Source organism: Coloeus monedula (assembly GCF_965178545.1).
Source record: "Coloeus monedula genome assembly, chromosome: 16".
In the NCBI taxonomy this organism is placed as follows: domain Eukaryota; kingdom Metazoa; phylum Chordata; class Aves; order Passeriformes; family Corvidae; genus Coloeus; species Coloeus monedula.
The window spans coordinates 6,745,750-6,769,680 of NC_138796.1; the positions used below are offsets into that span (position 1 = coordinate 6,745,750).

The 23,931-nt window shown below is 38.8% G+C and overlaps 1 protein-coding gene across 2 annotated transcripts in view; it reads left to right on the forward strand.

The window, feature by feature from the left end:
• Positions 1-23,931, forward strand: part of USP22 (ubiquitin specific peptidase 22) — a 95,906-nt gene that overhangs the window by 33,321 nt on the left and 38,654 nt on the right. For both annotated transcript variants that reach the window (XM_082292273.1, XM_082292274.1), the window contains exons 3-5: positions 11,178-11,291; positions 11,842-11,886; positions 16,568-16,669. In XM_082292273.1, the coding sequence (XP_082148399.1) occupies positions 11,178-11,291; positions 11,842-11,886; positions 16,568-16,669 (261 nt within the window). The remainder of the gene's footprint in view (positions 1-11,177; positions 11,292-11,841; positions 11,887-16,567; positions 16,670-23,931) is intronic.

Consider the following 23,931-nt stretch of genomic DNA (forward strand, 5'->3'; position numbering starts at 1 on the left):
ATATAAAAATGTGAGGAGGCAGAGTTTTGTGGGTTTCTTTCCTAAGTGTTAAAAATGGTGGGTTTAATGCCTGGAACTAGAACATTTATTTCAGTAAACTTTTTTTTCAGGAGGTCATAATCACTTCTTTTCTTGCTGAGGAAAAACCCCATCATTTCTATCACAAAGAAGGCTAATCAAGTAGCAATCAGAATTATTTGAACTGCTGAAGTTTGAGGGGGTGATTTTCTTCATTTTTCTGTGTTGGCTGCTTACTTCTAGTGGGGTCAATAACCTAAGCAGTAAGAAAACCGTTTATTTGATATGGAGTACTTTTCCCTCAACCATCTCAAAAAATGCTGGTTAAAGGCCAACAAGTTCTTCTCTTCTGTCAGCCTTGGTGCTACGTCATGTTCAAAACCAAAAGCCTTTGGTTTTGTTTTGAATTACCTATTGCTTATAGTTTAGAACATTTTCGAGTTACAATGCAAAATCCTAATCTATATTCTATATTAAAATTCCATTTTAAAATGGATGGATATAATTTTTCTCCAAATTAAAATATATTCTTGGTGGAGTGATGTAAGAAACAGGAAAAAAAAGGCATTATTTCATGGCACAAATTTGCTCTTGACCAGCGTGGCCACCATTCCTAATTTAATTTATCCTAAGTGCTTATGGAACAAACTGTCTTTATTTTCCATGAAGACAGAGAAGCTCCAGAAGGCCAACAGTGCTGTGTACTCCTGCGCTTAAGAAACGGGTGTGTAAGTTTACTATTTCTGGAAAAGATGATTTAAACCAGCAGATCGTTATAGTTTCTTCCTCCATATGTGTCAAGAAAGAAAAAGATGAGACTCAGTAGTGGTATAGTTTAAGTTTGTAAATGTCTTGAAAAATAGAATACTGGAAAATAGTACTGAAAATTCCATCACGGTATGGCTAAGAGCACTGGGACTGTTCAGCTCACAGGAGAGAAGGCTCAGGGCAACCTCATGGGTGGTACAAATATCTGAAAGAGGGGTTAAAAAAAGTGCATTGGGCTGTTTCCAGTGGTGTCCAAGAGGCAGCGAGGACAAAGTGAAATACAGGAGGTTCTGTCTGATCATCACACAACTGTAAGGGTGACCGAGGACTGGAGCAAGTTGCACTGAGAGGTTGTGGTCTATCCCTGAATATATTCAGAATCTTTCTCTGGACATGGGCCTGGGCAGCCTGGGTGTTCTGGATGGCCCTGCTGGAGCAGGGGCTGGACAAGGTGACCTCAGGTCCTTGCCAACCTCAGCCATTTTTTGAAAACTGAAAGTACCAAACCAACCCTCTGTGACATCTTTTAGTTGCTTTTTGCAGAGTGTGGTCTCAAAGAGCTTTTAAAGTCAATTCATTAGCTGAAAATATTCTGGAATCTTTACCAACACAGAAGCCCAAATTATTTGAGTTAAACTCAAAGAATTTCTGGTAAAAGGGAGGGGTGGGGGTGTGTGTGTATATATATATATATATATATATAAAAAAAACAACCTTTCGTGCGAATACAAGTTTATGGCTACATGTAAGGTTTAAAAAAATACTGTGCTAAATTGAGACTGTCAACAGTATTTACCTGTTTATCTGTGGACACTTTGTAAACACTAATTTTTTTACCACTAAACATATTTATGGAGAACTTTTAAAAAAAGCTTTATAACTACACACATTCTCAGCTGCTGTTTGTGTGTTTGGGAAGCTTAAATTCAAATTATTTTTTGTGTGAGGTAGAATTTGCTGTTGTCTGCTGTAGTGAATTAGCTTCTGTTTTCTTAAAGGAAAACCAAAACTGGATGGAGGAGGGAGATTGTTGAAGATGCTCTTGCTTAAGGACTGTTGTAGTTATTGTCGTGGCACTAGGCAATTAAGACTGTGTCAGATAAGGTACTTCCCAAAAGGAATAGCCTTTAGATAAAAAGGGCAAGAGTTAATTAAGCCAAAGCACAAAATACTTTACTGAATCATCCCAAAAAGGATTCTTCTGCAGCTAAATATAAATTACTTGGTGCACAAATACACATAACGTGAAGATTGTGCAAGCGACTGCTCGATTTCTAGTTTTGGAGATTCCTGTCTCTTTTTTTTTTAATGTATGTTTTGGTGTTTAATTTCCAGCTGCATGTGAAATGAGCTTTAAAAATATTTTTGTAGTTTTACTAGTGCTTTTGGTTGCTTTTCCTGCTGCAGTTTTAGTTGGGAAAATAACGTCTGATAGGCAAAAACAAGCTAAGTGCTTTGAAATTTCAAAACGAAGAGGAATTATTTTAAAGCACTTGGTGACTTTTTGCTGAGCCAACATCAGTCTCCATGGAGACAGGCAGGAGCTGCACACTTAATCACAGTTGTAAGAAATACCATGGATTTCAGCTGTAACAGCTGTCTGAGCATGGAAGGGATGTGTTTGCAGCTTACTGCTGTGTGTTTCAGGAGGCTCCAGCATCATATTCCAGAGTGGTTTTAAATGCATCCCTTGCTGTCTCTGCTTCCCTGAACAATCTAAATTAGGCACTCACAATCTGACCTTACAGTGATACCTGTGCTCTTGCATCTGCCTCCCTGTTCAATGTATATTAATAACACTGTACTTAATTTAATGTATTCCTTGAGTTGTGAATGTGGGTGACGGGTAGGTGAGGTAAGATCCAGCTATAGGAGCTGCTTTTTTTTTTTTTATTCCCTGCATTGCACAGTCTCTCTCAGTCAATCTCCAGGACAGGCTGATATTCCCACTGGGCTCTGTGTGTCTTTTGTGAGGAGTTGTGAAATGGTGAGAGCAAAGTCCTTACTGATCTCTTCTGGGATTCTTTGTATTTTTGATCCTGGCAGATGTTTCTTTTTCCCCACCTGTAGGAACCTGAACTATTTTTAACTTTTCTTATTGCAACTCTTATATGATTCTCAGCATCCTCATCATACTTCACTTTTCCAGTTCTATTGTGTCCATCTTCAGTGCAACCCTTTGGATTAAGACAGTTTGCTTGCTAATGACTTGCATTCTTAGTTAATGCTTCCATGACTTCTACTTCGTGCTTCTAAACCTGCTGTTCAAAACAAAGCTGGTATTGTTACTTGGGAGTTAAATTCAATGACTCCAGAACTTCTTTTCTGATTGGTGGTACTTGTCTGCCTCTTTAAGTGGTAGTGGTTGGAGTTTCACTCTTGTGCTGTTGCCTCTTTGCTAAGTAACTTGAAATCCTTCTGGAGCTATTTTTATTATCCTAAATGAATATGTGCCATCAACATACTCTGTCATCTTCCTCAATAATCCTTCCAAATCAGGTTCAGCACCTGGGGAGTCTGCTGGTGGTTTCTATCCTTGTAAAAATTGATGGTCTCTTCCTTCTCTTTTCTACAGCTGTTCAATGAAGGAAAATGCACATTAACTTAGTCCCAGAGTAGCAGGAGCAGGAAGATGTCTGTGAACAGTAATTCTAAAAGAGAAGAGATGTTGGTGCTTTAAAGTTCATCTCAAAACTGCAGCAGTGATTAATTTATCAGTTTCCTGACTGGGACTGTAAAATCCTGGGCAGACACCAAATGAAGTTTTAGTATTCTTTCTGAGTGAATATTTTCTGTTACATAATGTTGCTTTTTTAATATATGCACATACTCTTAGCTGCAGGAAAACCCACTGGTATACAGCTTGGGACAGTCTGTTACAGATGGCCATTCTGAGTTAGACTAGTTCAGTTATGGTATAAAGCTCTGTGCAAAGCGATTTGTTTAAACTCCCTGCTGAGGAGCCAACTTGTGCATGTCCATACTGTGCCTCTCTCTATTAAAGATGCACTTGTAACACCTGAACAGTGTCTCTGAAACAGCACCTCTGATGCAGGTTTTGGGTGAAGTCTTGATCTGCTCTGAGGCCTCATTCTGTAGTTCAGGAATAGAGGGGAGGTGAGTTAGCAGGAGTGAGGTTCAGTGGTTTAAAGACTAAACGAGAGAGAGTTGGAAGACTGAACTCTTATTCCATTTCTAGGGACACTAGCAAACAGTTCATTATGGAATTAGTCCTGTTAGGGTACATTCATTATTTATTAGATCACAGACTGTTTCTTGAGGAACTGTTTTCTTTTAAGTATATGCTGATGTAAAATTCAGTCCAATAAATACATTTGTGGTGAGAGGAACTGGGTGGGTGAGCCTAATAATAATGCTCATAGATTAAGTTGAGGATTTTTGGTACAATTCAAAAAGCTTCTACTTCCTCTGGAAAACAAATAACTAATTTTTTTCATCTGATTCAGAGGAAACATGACAGAAAGCTGGTTTCTGTACTGAAGTTGGTAAAAGGGAAAAATCTGATCACTGCTGTTACTGCATACCTGTCTAAAATTTAATATATAGAATCAGAACACTTCTGTAAAGGAATGACAGTAAAAGCTGTTTAATTTTCATTTGAGTTGGAAGGTGTTGACTGTAGTGTTGCTTCTGCCAGTTCTTTTTTAAACAGCAAAGATTTTCATAACACCCTGTGTGGAAAGGGCAATTAAAGCTGTTCTCAGCACAGTTTACTGCACTGCTGGAGTAGCAGTTAGATTGTTTTTTTCTGTTCACATCCAGGCTCAGAAAGGGGTAGAGAAGGTCATCTGGGCATTTTACCAGCCTCTTGATTTGAGTTCTAATGCTTTACTTGGTGATGGTGTGGAGAAGCCTGTTGAGGAGATGAAGGTGAATGGAAAGCAGCACACAAACGGTGTTTGCAGTTCTGTCAGAGGTAGATGGTATCACATTAATATGTCTTTTTTGATAACATAACTGATTTTCACAGAAAAAAGGAAATACACTGAACCTGACTTGTCTGGATCAAGTAAAGGATTTGACATTTTGCCCCCTTGGAAATTATTACTTGAGGTAGAAATGGCAGGGATCAATATGAGAATCATGGTGCATAAGAGGCAAGAAAAAGGGAAATTGATGAATGAACTGAAAGCAGAGTGTATAGGACACAGACTTAACTAGCAGAACCAGTCCTGGTTTACTGCTGTTTTCTAGTAATTGAAGAGAAGGAATTTTGTCTGTGTATGACATTCCTGATGGTCACAAAGTTCAGAGGTGTTATTTGTGCTGAGGAAGGCTGGGTAGCCCTGTGAATTAAATAACCTCAGTGACTACAGCAAAAAAAAGGTAAAATTTGATAGGAGAAGGTACAAAATATTGCACTTCAACATAATATCCTTGTGATGCCAATTGGAAGATCATTGATTGGAGAAGAGGAAAAGGAGGAAAGCATTTTGGATGCACGGGTCAGTTGCAGGGTACAGCTTGAACTTTCAATATTCCCGATTGCCATTAACAGTATCTGCTGCTCTGGGATGTATTGTGCAAAATATTGCAGGGAAATCCTCTTTTGCTTACGTGAGGCACATTCCAGCATGGCATTCCTGTGCCTTAACTCAAGCTTGGAGCCAGACTGGATTCATAAGGTGGCAGCAGGAAAGTTCATTGGAACTGTCTTCTGCTGGGAGCTGCTCTGGAAGGTGCAGGTAAGTGATGAGCTCCTGCCAGCCATCCCTCAAAAGCTCCTTTTAGTATCAGAAAAGACTCCTGAAGAGTTCTCTCTATACCTGGAATATTCTTATCCCTCAGAAAACCAACTTGCTGAATATTTACCTGTGTATTTCCAGGTCTGGATGTATCTGCTTGCCTCAGACCCAGCCACAAAGTTCTGTGCAGTTCTGGATCTTGCTACTGCTTCTACTGAAAATACTGTTATTTACATAAGTCTCCACTTTTGCTCAGATGAGAATATGCAGATGAGTATAAGCAGTTTGTATCACATCATGTGCAGCAGCTCCAAACTTGGTGACTGTGATTTGGGGGTTCTTCCCCCAGATTTCTGAAAAAAACGCAGCAAGATTAAGTAAGGGAGTGTTTAACAATTTCTCTCCTTTAATATATTTTAGTAATATTTTGAGAGATCAGGAAGAGGTGCTGTAGCAGGAGGATGTAATTCTTCTCAGTTTTTAAAGGTTTGCTGCAAAGAGGGGAACTGTGGAAGGTCATATGGTCAGAGGAGGGCAGGGAGAAGACTGACAAAAGGCAAAATATATTTTATAATAGGGCAGCTTAAGTATAGAAATGCTACAGCCTCCTCTGCAGCGTATTGGGGCATGCACACATATGTAGGTACTGTGTGTACAATACAGGTGTTTCTGAATGAGGTCAAGGAGCTGGAATTAATATTCTGCTCCTAACAACTTAACATAAAGTGGTTTGACACACTGTGACTCCTCTAAATTAACAGTTAAAAGCGTATTTGCTGTCTAGATTCCATAGGGATTGCAGGACATTTTTTCTTCATTTTATCTTTCCTGGCTTGGATTCATATGGAGTTGTAGGATGCTATTCTAAACCATCACAGAAGCGAGTGTACAGCACAGGGTCTGTCCATTTGGCTCCTGGTGTTAAGTGGTTTGCAGCATAGCATTGGGTGCTTGCCATGTTTGGATTGCAGGCAAATCGAATTTAAACATTAAAATTCTAGATCCATGTGGGGCCAACAGGCATCTTGGAGACTTCAGAGCCACAAAACCACTTTTCACCTGTTGGCTCCTGGTTTAAAAAAAGAAGAAAAAGTAACACTTAATGGAATAGTTCTCGAGTATTAGGAGAAGATACTGAATGTGAGAGGGAAGGATAATGCTTGACTATGACCATCATTTGTAATGTGGATTAAAAGATTTGGTATGTGAGGCTGCACTTTTGGCAACAGAAGGAAGTTTGGGGTTTGTTTTTGGTTTTGGGTCTTTTTTTTTCCCCCTGACAGTAAATACCTGCAATTCTCAATGGCTGGATCATAATTTAGCAGCAGTAGTCTCTTTTCCGCTTATTTTCCTCCCTTCTTATCAGTTCAGGAATTCTGACCTGTGGTGCAGATTCCACGTGCCAGGAAATCGGGAGGAAGGCAATCAGATGCCTGCTTTATGCTGATAGATCAGACAAGATCCAGTGGAGAACTGGCTGAAGTTTAACATATCACTTCTTGGGAACCTGAGCCAATTATCTGGAATGGGTTTAATGATTAACGCTCAAGGTGAGAAATCAGGGAGCACAGATTAGCTTTGGATGTTGGCTTAACATGGTCTAAAAGAATTGCCAATTTAGCTTCCTTTGTTACAGAAGTTGAAGAATATGCAGGTGACTTGCATAGAACACTGTGTGTGTTGATTTGAGGTTGATAATATGCCAAGACTGAGTCACAGAAATTCACAATGGATTTAATTTCAGTACAGGTGAAAACTGACCTGAATTTTGAGTTGCTGCTGGATGGGTTTTTTTTCTACTTGAGTGCACCCAGTGATCCAAGGGAGATGATACCAAAACATGATTCACAAATATCTCCTGTCTGATGAATGGTATTGAATATTATGGTGAAGTATCTCATTCCCAGCTGTGTAAAATCAGTTCTTTTCACCTGGGTCTTTCAAAAACTGAACATCCAAATTTTTTTACCTGGATGAGACGTGCATGTGCACACTCTGGATGTGGCACACTTCCCTGCTTTTGTTGTGTTCCCATCATCTCTGGTCTCTTTAATATTTTCACAAGGCCATCAGTGGATATAGTTGGCAAAATAAAGCACTTGGGCTTAAGTAAAACACTTGGCTCCCAGATGGAGAGTTTGAAAACCTTTTGCTGCCAGATTTAAACTTTCACCCCTGAGCTATTGTTTTTTAAAACTTAGTGTTCCTTGCACCAGTAGATAAAGTTGTTGTCATTCCTGCATGATCTTCTGTGCTGCCTCCTTGTTTCTCTAAACTGATAGTTTTACTTTTAAATGAAAAATAAAATGTATTTTCATTCCTCTCCTGCATTGCAGCTGCTTACAATTTTGTATGTAAAGGGGTATGAGGAGATCAGACTTTAAAGGAAGGGCAGCTTGTTGCCAGCACAGAAGGTATGAAAGCAAAGGGGAATGTTACATTCCAAGAGGTCTTTTCATTCTTAAATTGCTCTGCCTGTGATCACCAAGTAGGTATTTTGAATTCCTAAACCAGAAATCTAGATTGATCAAATTTAATAAAATGACATTGTGATTATTTTAAATTGCTTTTGGTTCTTCCTTGTGAAAGCAAAAGGTAGATTTCTACTTAATGTATATTTTATTTTTCCAGGGTAATGAATTCTGCATGTGTATTAAGCTAAAACTGAAGTTCACTGATTTCATCCTCCTGTACCTTCCTGAGAGAAGTGTTGTAGTAGTGTTAGGAAGAGCAGATCCTGGAAGTTGGGAGTAGCAGCCATTCTGGAGGAGCTTCCTAAGAGAGATGTTCATTGTGGGGAATGTGGGGCATCATGGCAGACTTGCCAGTGGGTTAATCCAAAACACCTGGGCATTATTCCTAGCTTGGTAGTTCCCAAACTTTTTCTGAATTTGAGGCCTTTTTGTTAGTTTTGTGATGCCGAATATCAATGCAAATACCAGTGGTGAAATTTGCTATATGTGCATTCTCATGCTTCGCTGTTGTGTTTTTACTGGAATTTTCTGGCCAGGTGTTTCAGTTTGGGATAGAGCTTCATGGCAATTTGGCTTAAAACAAAAAAAGTTTAGCATTTTTCACACTGAGGTGAAATTTGTTTCATTCCCTCTAGTCCTTTGAGGGAGAAAGTTTTGTGTGGACTTTGTTCTTTGGATATTGTGTAACTTCAGTCAGTGCTAAGGAATTGCTCGCTTGGGAAGAGTTTCTGTCCATAAAACAGTCCTTTCAGTGGTTCCTCTGTTGTTCTTCACCTCAAGACAACCAGCATAAGAAAGTTTAAGTGTATTTCAAGGGAAAAAATCAAATTATACTAACCTGAAAGAATTAACTTCCAAAGTTTCCTAGTGGACTCTTTTCCTGAGCAGCTGTGTTCTGGCTCTGTGAGAAACTCCTGCCCTTCCTCCATGCTGTGGCCAGGCCTGTGTGGCTGCCTTGTCACTGGTGCTTGAGGTAATTTGTCCAAAACCCCTTGCAGTCATTAAAAAGACATTGGAAGGGTTGGCATATGTACAACTGCATTGTTCCCATAAGTGTGCTGGAGAGAGGGTATTTCCTCAAGAGTCCTTAATCAGGCTCTGGACAATTACAGCTTTAACTCCGCCAGTGTTTCTGTTAAACTTTCTGCTCCTTTACACCAGAAATTCCTTCTGCTCTCAACAAGTGGTTTGTGCAAGGTGGTCTCTTGTTGGTTTAGATCTTGACATCTCTATTTCATTGCTCAGGCTTGTAAATCCAGGAAGAAAGGAAAAGTAAGGAATCCTCTGAGCACAGCTATGCCTACATGTTCTAATGGTAAATTGTAATTATTAGTGGTCACAGAGTCCTATTTATTCAATATTCTGCCAGCTCTGTTCTATTATTTGGGGGTCTGTTTTTGGGATGTTCTAAAAAATATATGGAAAACAATATTTGGGCTTGTGTTTTAAGACCAGTACTTTGAATCTTCAACAATTTTTTTTTGTAGAAAACTGTGCACAGCTGGTAATGCAATGAATGATGGAGTAAACACTGTAGAACTCTAATTCTCTGTAAGTTGTGATAAACCACCCCCCCAGTCACACAGTGTTTTATTACCGATCTCCACCACAGCTCAGAGTCTTGTCTTCTTTTGGGATATTCTGCTAAAGGAGTTTATTCAGTCCTCTAGTTAGCAGGGTGAAATATTCTGGTATTGGGACATAACAGAAGGTAATGAAAATCCTGAGTTTGTGACTTTACATGAGGTAACACAGTCCTTACCTTCCTACACAAACTGAGTGTGGTCCAAACAGACAAAACAGAAGAATGGAGCACATCAGCAAGATAAAAAACTGTTTGAAGTAATTGGGGTTTATTGCATAATAGGAGAAGTAACAAACAATTGACATAATAATTGAAAAAGTGATTTTAAAAAAGGGGAAGGAGGAAAAAAACCAGCTTGCAATGGACTAAAGGAGAGGGGGCAGCAGGTTGTGAGGGAGTAGAGGCTATGAAGGATGGAGGAGATGGGGTTAGAAAGGATCTTTACCAAGAAACGTCACCACAAGCACTGCCCCAGTAATGGGGCAGCACAGAGACTTCACCTGCGTTTGCCTGCTGAGATCCATGGCAGAATTCCTGCTGCATGGCATGTGGTTTGGCTTATTTAGCACTCCAGCGTAATTCAGTGCTGTTTCTTGCAGGCCACCTGATGTGGTAATGGCTTCCTGTGTTTAAAACAAGTTTCCACTGTAGTAAGACTATTCTACTAGTAGTAAGGCTATTCTAATAATGCTATTTATCTGGAAATAAAAGGAATTAAAAACCAAAATGTATTAAAGCTCTACACTTGGGGGATAAGGTTGATGTGTTTCTTAACTGTTGCTGGTGCAGATTGTGTTTTAGTAGGATTTGTTAGTGCCCACTGATTTTTAACTTTCCTGTGACTGTGGCTGTTTTTCATATCTATGTACTGGAAATCAGTTTACTAGGATTATTTTGCATGTTTTCCATTGTATATGTTGGAGTAAAATTACCTTTCTCAGTTAGGTATTTATTTTGTTTCTTGGCTTTCTTTTGTTTAAGGTTGTGCAAGAAAAATGTTTTTAACATTGGTCAGTGTTCATTTGTTTGTTCTGAAAGGGTGTGTGAAATGAAAAATTGAGACAGAAGTAACCTGTGGAATAAACTACCCCAGAAAGTTTTCCCCTTGAGAAATAGCTTTGAATTTGCAGTGCTGTCTTCTGTTTGAGCCTTCATTTGGATTTTAACTAGGTGCTTTCTGATTATTCTAATGGCTTTGAAGAGAAGTTACTGAAGTCTTAGAAAAAGACAGTTCAAACTCATATGTCGCATCTTACGGGGCTGGTTCTGCGTGCGTTGTAGTCAGTCACTGTCCAGATGCCTCTTGGTAACTCGGGTGTGGAAAGGTAAATTGTGAATTACAGACAGCTTGAAGGCAGCTGATGCTTTGTTGTCCTGCACAGTTTTCTTGCTGTGCCAGAAGCAACTAAATAACTCACCGAAACTGGAAAAATATCTGGGTTTTTCTCTTTTTTTTTTTTTTTTTTTTTTTTTCCCCCCCTTCCAGATTCTAAAGTACAGATTTTTCTTCTTTTGTGGACTGCTTGGAAGAAAGAGTGCCTGACTTGGAAGCCTGCTTTAAAATGCCTTCTGGTTTATGAACTCACATCTTTTTTCCTCCTCCCCAACTTCCCTTCTGTTTTGCAGCCATAGACCTTTTGTATGGGGGTATATACTGCTTTATGTGTCAAGATTACATATACGACAAAGACATGGAACAAATTGCCAAAGAAGAACAACGAAAAGCTTGGAAATTACAAGGTTTGGTTTTCCTGCCTGAATTTCTTGTTTCTATTTTTAATCATACCTGTCCCTCCCATTTGTTCAGTGGCAAAAAAAAAGTAAGGGGAAGAAAGAGCTCTTTAGAGAGAGTATTGCAGGCCATGGGAGAGAGATGTTAGTTCTTGCTTTCCAGGAGTCAGACTGTGGGTTTAACATGTGCGCCACACCTAATTATAATAAAAATATTTTATTTTTAATTGCAAAAAAGTTATAGAAATATCTAACATTAATCCTGCAAAACTTGCATAATATCAAAAGTCAGATCTGTTTTAGGTAGAGAATGTAACAGTCTGCTCCTTTAGGCTTATTTACGTGGTACAGGCAATAAATCTGTTCCCCTCACATGAAATGCCACCCTTGTGTGTGATTTTTTTTTTTTTTTTTTTTTTTTAATAGATCATGCCAGCTTACTTACACACCTGTGCTTTCATGGTACACGCACAGTATCTATGTAGAAATATTTACACACAAATATATGTACACACATTTGTTTTATTCAGTTTGCTTTCCCTAATTTTTTCTTTTTTAGCCTTCACCCCAACAGTGGTTTCTCACTACCAGTGTACAATGACAGGTAAGAGGCGTGGGCTGGCGACGCACCTCACTAACAAGCGTCCCTTTGCTGATTATCCTGCCATTTTAGACATGAATCACAGTTAAGAATGCCAGTTTTATCGTGCAAATCGTTTTCCTCTTGTTTGGATATGTTCCAATGATTGAATAATTGCAGCAGACTTGATTTCATATGCCCTTTCCTTGATAGAACTCTTCAAAACAAACCTTTTCTTTTTTTTTTTTTTTTTTTTTTTGGGGGGGGTGGTTTTTTTTTTGTTTGTTTGGAAAGGAAGTATCATTTATTCTAAACTGGGTAGATTGTAAGCATCGGTTTTAAAAGCTTGTCATCTTCCATTTCCAGTGGCCTCTGGGGGGTATGTTTTCTTAAAGTGGGAAAGTCTGTATTTGAAGACAGATGATTTCTGTCTAGTAACGTCTCTTCCAGAATCCATGGCATCCTGTTTCAATGTGACAGCCATAGTCAGGGCTGATATGACTTCAAACCATTCTTAACCTCATTTCCAGTTTTAAAAATAGCAGCTAACATCGTATTAACGAGAGCTTTTCTGCTGTCTCAAAAGATAGCTGCCTTCACTTGGTTCCTACTACAGGTCCCGGTGTGCTTCCTGTTTATTCCCTGTTTGAGGGGAGTCAGAGGAAAGGAGGATAGTGAGTCCTAGAACAAGGAAATACACCTTAAAATGCTTTAGAACAAAGCACTGGTTTTCAAAGCGAGATAAAATGAGAATATGTTTTAAGAACCTTTCATTCAAGTTCTGCATCTTTTCTGGAAACTCCTTCAATCTGTGTTGTTTGGGGCACCAAATTAATCAGCTGCAACAACATACCACATCTTCATTATGCATAGAAGAGGAACCCTCCCCCAGTTCCTTACTTTTAAATATGCAGATTTAAAGAGTAATTTCATACTTATGTTGTCTTTATCAGCTGGTACATTTCTCCCTTGTGGACTGAGATACAGCCAGTTTGTCCTGCCATGGACATCAGTCTGCTGTAGTTTATATTCCAGGGAATAACAGCTACAAGATTGTGGTCCAAGATGACCAGAGGAACAAAGCTGTGCAGAGAAGGTCGAAGAATCACACAGAGGAGCTGCCAGGCAGGATGCCTCTGTACTGATTAGCTGTACTGATTAATGAATGGCATATTAAATACATATATACAAATGCATGTTTGTATGAATATGCACATTGCATCTTCTGTCCCTGGAGAACTAATCTGTAGTGACCAGTGAGGATATAAAATGGAGGGACAGACAACACTTTAAATTACTAGAGTCTGCAATGTAGACATTTTTTTTGTTTAAAGTAATGGCATAGGTTCTTTTTTATGTTTTTTTATTATGAAACCATGTGTTTCCTCACAAATTTATCTAAGGAATGAGAAAGGGAGGTACATGGGAGAAATAATGGAGAGCTATGTCCATTTTTTCCTTCTTTCTCTATTGTTCCAATCCATGTGCTCCCTCCCTCTTGTTATCTGAGAGATCCCTTCCCAAACTGAACGTCAAGATGAGCACAAACCCCAAACTCAGTGTCTTGGGTTTATATTGCTATCACAGAGTTAATTTACCTCAGATCTTGTTGCTCACTTGAAGAACTTCAGAAGTGAATCCAGTCTGCAGAAACTGTGATTGGCTTAAAAACTGAAGAGTAAATGCAGTATATTTTCAAGTTTCTCTCCACAGTGCTTGAAGGGTGTTAGTTTAATAGATGCTCACATAACAACATGATGCCTGGAGAAAAAAATCTTTAAGAAAACCCCCAAATATCATGAGATTCATTTCGTACTCCTGTAGTATTAACCTCCAGTGTGCTGAGTTCCCCAGTCCAGCTCTAGTTCAGGGTTGTCTGATGTAACTCTGAACAAGCTGCAACCTGGCCAGTTTTTTTTCCTTTGGTATTGAATAGTAATAACAAGGGAGGTGCGAATACACAGAGCCCTTCGTTCTAATTAATGTTTGAATTTTTGGGAGGGGAAAGATTGGAATTTGCTGAAGTTTAGCAAAGTAAACAATGACTGAAAAATGGTGACTTTTATAAACTAGAGCCTTCATTGCCTTTTCCTTCAGTCATCCCTATGTCCTGATGAAGTCTCTGAGAAGTGCCAATTTGAGTATTTCACCCAATAAAATAATTTCTTAGATGGAGATTTCACATGCTGACTTGAGTCTCTGGCTATTTTATAGCAGCATTTTAAAAAAGACTAATTTTCACTTCTCTAACACTACTTCCCTGTAATTGTAAATGGTGACCTGTGCATGGTTTGCAAATCTTTGTTTAAGGTAGTTTATATTGGAGTTTTTGGCATGCTTGTGAGTGTTATTAAACCTTTTATTAAACCTCTTTCCTTCTTTGTGTTTTGGTTGTTTTTTGTTGTTGTTTTTAGTTTTTAAACATCAAACCATTCCTAATAAATGGCTCTGCCTTTTCCAAATTTTCAAGAGTAATAAAACCCCAGCATTCCTGCTAAGTTATGTAGCTGGAACAGAACATGTTTTAATTTCTGTGTCTGACTTAACTTGTGCTCCTTCTAATGAAAGGCTTCTGCAAGAACGTTTTCTGTCTGGTTTGCTCTGTTTGTGGCATTAATTGCACATGATTTTTTGTTTCCTTTCATTTATTTTTTTATTGAACAATATTTGATTCACCCAGAATCCTTAAAAATAATCCAGTCTGTCATGTTTAACTTAGAGTTGCTCTTGTGACATGTTTTGGTCCCCATCTTCTACAGCATTTAAACTATATAATTATATATAGATATATATATATATAAATATATATGAATAGTCCTGCTGATAAACATGGAACTATTGCATGCCTAAAGTTAAGTGCACACGTGTTTCCAGGTATGAATTTTGTTGTATTTGACTTAAACCAGGATTTAAACATATCCAAGGGAGTATTTTTTGATTATTATCAGGGTTCACTCACTGACTGTGTTTGGCCGTGTTTTAACTGCAGTGAACCCAAACACAGGAATTGACAGCTGCACAAAGCCACTGCTGGTACTAACATGGTGTTAGCAATGAATTTATATAAATTCCTAAGGGAGCATTACAAATATCACCAGGGTTGCTGGAGACATCCAGTCCAAACCTGTTGGAAGCCAGTGTTCCATCCTCTGTGAGGTGTCCGTATGTGCGTTTCCAAATGGTCTGTGCAGACGTACAGTGTGTCCAAAGCATTGCAGCTGTGTTATCTCATCAGTCTCAGTCATTCCCTGCCTTTTCTGTTTTCCCGGGTGTGTAGCTTGATGTTGAACCTTGGATAAAGGAAAGGGATTCTGTTATTGTTCCTTAAGCTCCTTGCGTAATCTGTTGTTGAATCAAATAAAGTGAGAGATGGGTGTATTTGTGTAAATAAGAATTCTCTAGTCCTTGAGAATCCAGAAATGAGACCTTCTGTTACTAGAACCTGGAGGGTCAGTAGTAACTATGAATTGAACATTTTTGGGAGGGTAGCTTCTGACAAGCATAGCTATTTCTGAAAATGAAGATCAAAGAGCTATTAAAATTTAATGTATATTATGCAGAATGTGTAAGCCTCCAGCTATATTTTTTTACTATCCTTTTCATATGTATGATTTATAATTTATTTTCTGTAGCACAGCGCTGCTTCTGCTCCATGCATTCTATGAAAAATAACTCTTAATTGACTTTAATCCTCAGTTTTAGAATAGATTGCTTGCCATCGTATAATTCTTTATTTTTAATACCGAGATGCCTTTGTGACTCACAGTAATTGACCTTGCACAGCAATTTCTGTGCTACATAGGAAGCTGCAGCAGTACTGAGTTGGTCAGCACGTGAGTCTTCACTGTTGTGTTTTTCTGGTGTCAGGTTTACACTGAGCACAGCTCTGTGCTGATTTCAAATCTAGTCTCCATACTACTGACCTGACTCATTTCTACTGCACTTTCCTTTGAGCAAAAGAAATCTACTGGAAATGCAATGTTGGTGTTCAAAGAGAATAATGACAGATTTTAGCTCATGAGAAAGGGTAGCTCAATATTTGGAGAGTTTTGTCTGGTTGGTGGAGGGAGGGTGGTGTTTAAACCTACTACTAATTTCATTTTTAGATGACTTTAAATATGTCAGCAAAGTGAATCTCAAAAATTAAAACTTGTCTAATCCTGCATTAATGGTGTAAGGAGGGGCCATTCTATGTTATGGCATATCCTAAGACATGTAGTAATTGTTTAGTGTATTGAATTACTAAATTCTGCTGTTCTCTAAAGATTATCTGTCCATTAAGTTGGGTCCATTTAAATTTATTTAATAACTTGTCAAAGTTCATCAGTGCTGGTTCTGTCATTTAACCTCCTCTGAGCACAAAGAAATGTACTTTTGAGTAAAAGTAAGTTTATTCTTGTGCTGGAATTTCTTTTTTAGTTGAAAGGAGGATTATAAGCCAATAATGGAAAGTTTATTGGCCTAGCTGTTCTTTATAAGTAAAGAAGTACCTTTCTTTTCTTATGTTAGTTGTTCTTTGTTGGAAAATTTGTTGATACCTTTTTGAACCATATTTTTTGAGGAGGAGTAAAAAGCAATTGGTGTCTTGTAGTTGTGCATAAGTTGAATCTAACCTAATGGACAGCACATTGAAAGTTTTGACTTGAGCAGAATTTTAAATCCTTTTACTAAAGAACTTCCTGAAACTTTCTTTTCATCTGCTTAGGCATTGGAGAGAAGTATTCAACATGGGAGCCGACCAAGAGAGAGTTAGAATTGCTACGACACAACCCCAAGCGGAGAAAAATAACCACAAACTGCACCATAGGTGAGTTCCAGAAATCCTTTCTGGAGCCAAATTGTCGCTGCCTTGTATATTCAAAATTCTGTGTTGTTTTTCCACTGGTAATTGTAGTAGATTTCTGTAAGCTTTGGGATAACAAAATCAGTTTATTTTACACTACCTTTTTCTCGCTGTGGAAGGATATCTGCTCTGTCGCTTCAGGTACTGGGGATGATTCAGCTGTGTAACTGCTACAAAACACCATCCTTTTTTTGACAATATGTTTGTAGTGAGAAATCACTGATACTATCTCAACTCAGCCTTCATCAGAGATCCCATGAAGGGAAATCCTGTAGTTGGTGCATCCTTAACCAAAGCAGTCTATTGGTAAATCTGGTTTAGCAGAAGCAGCACATTGATGTCTTCCTGCTTCATGTTTTACACTCTAAATGGGACCTCTTCAATTTCATATGAGCTCTGAAAAGCGATTTTCTTTCTCCAGTGGTGTCAAATAGCAGGTTTGAAATGCATCTCAAAGGTTTAATGCTTAAGAGTTCAGTGGTCTGGAGTAAAGAGTTCTCTGAAATGTGCATAACTGCTTCTGGCTGGCCAGTATTTGGGTAAAGGTGATAAAAATTAACAGTTCTTCCAATTTTTTTCCTGCTGTTTTTAGGTTGGGGTAGTAGGGGGTTAAAATTAGCTCCCTGACAAGCTCTAATTAAGATTATCAGGCATTTTCCTATGCTGTTAAATGCACAGTAACATTTTAATGGTGAAGGTTGGAAATAATGGTAAATGGTACAAGGTTGTTAATGGTACAGGGTTGGAGGTGTAGCCATAGACGTTGCAAGTAGGAAACTGTTTGAGTTTTTTTCCACAGTTTTAAAGCTATGTAGTGTTTCATGAAACATATCATGCTTTCAGCACGCTTGCATTTGCGAACATACTTTCTAAAGCTTTCTAATGTCATGTTTCTAATACAGTAAGTAATTTAATCCAAAGTATGTGTATATTTATTTGGAAAAAATGGACTGAGAAGCACTGAGTAAGTTGAAAATGTATATAAAATGGTAATTCTAAAGAAAGGGCCAATGTATTTGCAGTAGTGGGACAGGGAAGACAGTTGGAAAAACATCTGGACTTTGGAAACTTCAAGCAGCCTAGGAAAAATTAGCTAAGCAAAGATTGCATGCATCATGTTCACATTGGGATTTGTGTTCTGAGAAACTCCAGTATATTTTGTAAAGAATGTTACAAATTACTAAAGATAATAGAACTGGGAGGAAGATGTTTGATAGAATTTTGAAGGTTACCGTGACCTTTGTGAAGAATTGAAGCACATTTCTGTGTTTCTCTTTTCAATCAGAAGGAATGCTCTGCTTGCTCTTGGAGGATTTTAAATCTTTCAGGCTGTTTAAAAAGGCCGTGTCTGGTTCCGTGAAATCTCATCCGCGGCTGCCTGGGCGGGGGAGCTTCGGCAACATGGGGACAAGGGAATAACTGATCTCTTCACTTCTGCAGGCCTGCTTTTAAGAGTTTCTCCTACTGAGCCCTGGAGCTGCCTATGTGCTGAGATTTAGAAAGGAAAGAAAAAAAGTCAAAGCACCCAGGAGACATAATGCAGTTTTGGGCTGCAGTTAAAAGCAGAAGACTTGCTTTCTTTCACAAAAATGCATTGGGGGTTTAGCTCAAGGAAGAAAAGACCTGCCATTGTCCTTGAGCCTTTTCTCTCCACCTAACCTGCTGCTAAATATAAATCTGCTTCAGAGTCTTTTTGCCTTCCCTTCCCTCACTTTGACATGTCTGTTTGCAGTTTCAGATCAGTGAAGAGCCTGTTTGCAGACTGAAATGCTGCAGTAGCTGGACATTTTGGTTTCTCTCTTTTTCTAATACTCAATTCTTTTGAGATCAGGTTTTTATCAATCCCACAGCAGATATTAGAGAATCCAGTTTATCTTCTGAGGTAGGTAAATGGCTCAGAGAATAGGCATGATGTCCAGTTTTATTGGTTCTGGGAATGAAAATGATGCTGATAACCATCTCTGATAGGCACTGCACATCTGTTGAGCACTTCTGTTTACACAAGTCTGTTAAAACATAACCAGCTGCCTTTTGTGTATAAAATGCTCTTTTCAAAGCTGTTTTAAGAGGAAGGCCAGGGGCATGTTTGTGGCTTTCTATCCTACCCCCCGAGATGAATGGATGTCACTTGGGAGTGAAGTGTTTTCACTGCTCTGCCATGACCTGGAGTGATTGTTGTGCCTACACCTGTTTCAGCATTTGTGTAAGATAAATGTGTCAGTGTTACAACTAAAATATGTGGGACAACACTCTGAAACCTGGGCAGGTGTGGCCTTGAAAGGATGTATGTAACTTGTATATGAAGGATTTTGAGCCCTAACAATAAAATACATTAAACTTGATGTTCTTCATATCTAAAGCACACTTAGGTGGTTCCGTACGTTTGTTGCAGTTGCCTGTCACATCTGTATTGCTTGCATGACACTCATTTAGGTGAATGTTTACTCTGTGGCTGAACATTCTGGGTACATGAAGGGAATTTTTTTTATCCCAGATTTGTTGCAATCTCATGGTGCTTCTCAAAACAGCTGGATGTGTCTGCTGCTTTTTGAGCTGTTTGAACTTTTGTACAGCTGCAGGATCCTTTGTCTTTGATCAGCACCATGAATTAAAACTGAAGAATACTCAGACATGAGATGAATATCGTATAATGGAGACTTGAACTGGTAGTTCACTAGAGGAAATAATGTGAAAAACTCAGCTTTTGGTTTTTCTACTTGAGTGACAATCTGAAACGCATTGAAGAAAGAACTTCTTGTTCACATCCTCAAAAAATGAGGAAAAAAACTTAACAGAAATCCATAAATTTTGCTTGGTTCTCTTTAAAATGCTGTGTGTTTCCATCTCATAGATACTTTTGCCAGCTAGTAAGAAGATAGTGCAGGTAACTTGACTTGAATCTCTATTTTGCCATTGAGCAAATTGCGCTTGAAATGAGAACTCACACTGGGCGCTGCAGCAGGCTGTGGAAACTGTGCTGATTCCTGCCTTTTGGGATGTACAGGGTTGTTCCCAATGTTGCATATAAGCACCTTCAGAGTGAGTTGGAACACACTGTTAACCAAGTGGAAATGTTGAGTTGTCTTACAGGCAAAAAGCCATGATGAGAAATCCTTGTAGTGTGGATTTTATGTGGGACATTGCATGTTCTGGTGGCCTAACTTGACATTTTGATGGAGCTTCTGTATTTCAGGAGATTCAGGAGGAATGTCACATCCACTCAGACCATAAACACGCTCTGTGGAAGCAGTGTCAGCTCAAGACATTCTCAGACCTTGTTCTACCTCAGACACTTGCATGCTGATTTTTTTCATTGTGTTGCCACAGCTTTATGCAGGTGAACCAGATCATTCTGAAGGGATGGTGTATTGTGGGGAATGTAGAAATATCCCAGGTTTTTTTATGTTGCTCTCAGCAGCAGGACTGAGTAGTGTCCTGGACTATTCAATTCGTAGAGTATTTCTATTCATAGAACTGCTTGTCTTGATTTTGGGTTGCAACTGATGTTTCAAGCATCACATAAACACAAAAATTTTTACATGGAAAAATTAGGTAAGACTTAACAGCTATTAATTAGATTCTAAAATTGTAAAAGAAAAAGATCTAAAGTTTTCAGTCTCCTCCTGTCTGTAAAGTGGCCTCCCTCTGCAAGGGAGGGAAGGGACAAAGCTCCACGCTCACAAGCAAATTATTTGTTAGGGGGTTGAACTAGAAGTGATACAAGTGATCTTTTGGGAACTGTTTTCCGAGCTCATCTTGCTCTGCTGTCATTAATACCCCCAGCAGATCTGTTCTCCTGAGTATATGAAATATTAGCTTGGGATCAGCTGCTCTCTGATTAGCATATGAAGTGACTTTGTGGCTAAAGATGGATGTATTAACAATAGGAAGAATTAGACTCCCAATGCACATGGGTAATTAGCAGGAGCCACCCGGGATTCCCATTTCCAGTGTTGCAGAAAGGCAGAGGGGAGACAAACCTTTCCAGGAGACTGAGCAAATCCTCTTCACCTCTTCCCTCTGATGGGATGGAGAGGTGGCAAAACCAAAACTGCCTTGGGAGCAGGTGGGTTTTGCAGCTGCAGTGCTGAGCAACCTGATGGGCCAAAGAGCAGCATGAGAGGAATAAATATTGCAGCAGAACTCCTTTGTGAAGGTGGCAGGGGAAGAGGAACAGTGACCTGGAAAATATTTCTGGTTCTCTAGATAAGCTACCAGGAGCATTTTTGCCTCTAACTTGGAAGTGTTGAAGGCTACATTAAAACTTGGATGTTTTTTGTGAATGTACCAGCATTCAGGTGCACTTTTTCTCATCGGATGGTATTTAAGGTAGCTCGAGTGGAAAAGTGGGATGAAAAATATGGTTTGGTGCAGCACCACATCTTTAGCTGTGGCTTTAAATTTAAATTACTGATTTGTAAGCAGTAATACTTCAGTATTTGAAATCATGACCGCACAAAGTGCACCCTGAATAGAAATCTCTGATTCTTAAATTCTTGTAGATTGCTGTGTGATGAAGGAAAGGAAAACCACCTTTAACACTATGTAGGTGAATGTTTCCTCTGTGACTATTTTTTGATCTAACTTCATTTTTTAAATGGTTATCTGGATGGAAAATTGTTTCTTAAAAGGTTGGATTGGTAAAATCAAAAAATTATACCTTCATGTCAATAGGGAGAGCCTTCTGTTCCTGTATTACTTTGTCATAAGCTTAGCATGTCTGACCATTGGATCCAGTTGTGTAATACATTTCTTAGGTCTAAAATTGATAAAGCTGATCCTAAAAATAAATTTTAAAAGCCCTTTCCTGACAAAGCTCCCCGGGAATTCTGAGAAAAATTAGAGGGACGTGAATATTTTAAGAATTCTAAAACATAAGCAGTGATTTACTCTGAGGTTTCTAGAGCTGTACTTTCAGAAAGTCTTGTTAGACTTCCTAAACATAGCTCTTCATCAATATAAAATAAAAGCTTTCCTCTGCAAAAGGTTTTTAGAGGAGAAATTCCACATTGGATGCTTCAGTTGCCTTTTTGTGTATTGACTGTCTGGGAATTTGTCACCTGGTTTTCCAAAGCTGGTGCCAGAAAGCAATTTGCATCACTGCAGTAATGTCACTGTGTGTGGTTTATCTGCCCAGCAGTTGATTGAGTTATCTGTGATTTGATTGTTCCTGGGTAAGATTAGGAACATCAGAGTTATCAGTGAAGTCCATGCAGTATTTTCCTGCTTGGAGTGAGCAAACTTTTGTTGTAGAAACTTTTGTTAGACAAAAATCAGCCAGCGTCTGAAGAGTTGACTGATGAACAGCACTTCCTCAGAATGCCTGTTTGACACCAGGCCAGCTCCAATGAAGAATGAGGGGGGTTCTGATCTTGTTACCTCAATATTTGTTTGAATTTTAGACCCTCTTTTAGGAAGAACTGGAGCTGATATTACTCAGTGTATGAGTTCATGTTTTCATTTCACGTCATGGTTTTGCAGGGGCATGTTCTTTAATGATCACCAAGAATCAAACTCTAAAATGCATTTCTGGTCAGTTCGTTAACTTGGCAGGAAACAGTTGCTTTTTGGTGGTGGTGGTTGTTTTGCAAAGGCAACATTCTTCTGTGTTACTGCACACACAAAGGTTCTGCCACGTGAACAAAGCTGGTGAGAGGAGGGGTTGGCACAAGAATGGGTTGTGGGGCTGGAAGTAAAGAGGAGCATCCTTCCCCTCACAGCCAGCCTCGCTGCATCCGAGCTGGAACTGCGTTTGTCTCCAGCAAAGCCAGCAAAAATTACCTACTTTTGGATTGTCACCTCAGTAAGGCTTGAAATCAGAGTAAACCAGGATGTCAGTTTTAAACTTTTCAGGCTTTTAGGATCAAGGTGACAAATTCTTTTAGAAGCTGGCATCATTGATAATGTGGCCTGTATTGTTGCATATTTAGCTCAATGTTTTTAAAACAAATACTACGTAATTATGTTAATCCCTTCTTCTAAGAATCTAAAATCAGTTATTTTGTATTTATCAACGTGCTACATTTTAAAAATCACTAAGGCTGAAATCTAGATGACCTTTTTGGCTTATGCCATTTACTGTTTCTGCTGAAGTATTTATGGATAACTTCAAAGTTTATGGCTCTTCCTTTAACAGCCTTTATACACAGTCCCCCTTCCCAAGAGGAGAAAAAACTCTTCGGAAGTAACTAATATAAAATGTTTGCATGTCTTTTGCTTGATTATTGAAGAATAGTTGAAACTTGCAGGGCATGTATTGCAGCTTGTAAAGATTAGTGAAAGAAGGATTCTGACTTCTTTGACAAAGAACTTTTCCCCCCAAGGGTTTAGTCCTGCTGTCAAGTCAAATGCCCAAACAAGTTGAAGTATAAACCAGTTAACAGCTTTTCTGCAGGGAGTATCAGGAAATAGTAGTGGGATAGCTTGGAAAATAATGTATTCAAGGAAATCATGGCTACTTCTGGCCCTGGTTAGGCCTTGTGGTATTTTTGGGTTGATCTTGCAGTACCATATGGGTTGTTGAAGAAACCACCAGACTAACTTCTGTAGATCAGGAGTATTCTTAGCAGCTCTTACAAATATGATACTTGGAGGTGGTGGGGTTGTTCTTTTTCAATATCTGTGTACAGAATAAATCCTTTGCTTTGATTTCTGTAAAAAAAATGCCAAAACAGTTTTTGAGAAGTTCCCTTGAAACTTGAGGGTAGGTTGGCATTGAGAAACTGCTTTTGCAGTGATACATTAAATGTGTTCTGGAGGAGATTCTTGGGTTCAGGGTCTGTTGAAGGTTTAATTTGCATGGCTTTATGTGGAAGAAGTTCAGTTTTAAACAATGCAAGCTGAGTAGAACCTTTAGGTATTGAGGAGTACTGGATTTTCATACAATTTTAGAATTCTTTAAAAAAAGGATATATAAAAGGTTTTGACTGGTTTGGCTTTTTTCACTTCCCTGTAAAGTTTGTTTTGCATGTTTTGTTAGTGGGGAAATAAGAGCAAAGAGAGACACCAATGTATCAGCGTGTGTGTAGCTGCAATAGTTTAAAATACTGCAGGTGAAGAAATGTTGACACAAGCATCAAAGCTTGTGAAGCTGGAATTCTGAACTCCAGGGAACTTCACCTCAGCTAAAACTCCTGCAGACTATACACAGTTAGAACTACTTGTATGTGAAATCAGCAGATTGCAGCTGGGGTTGAATTTTTCTGTTACCCTGTCTTGGAAAATTG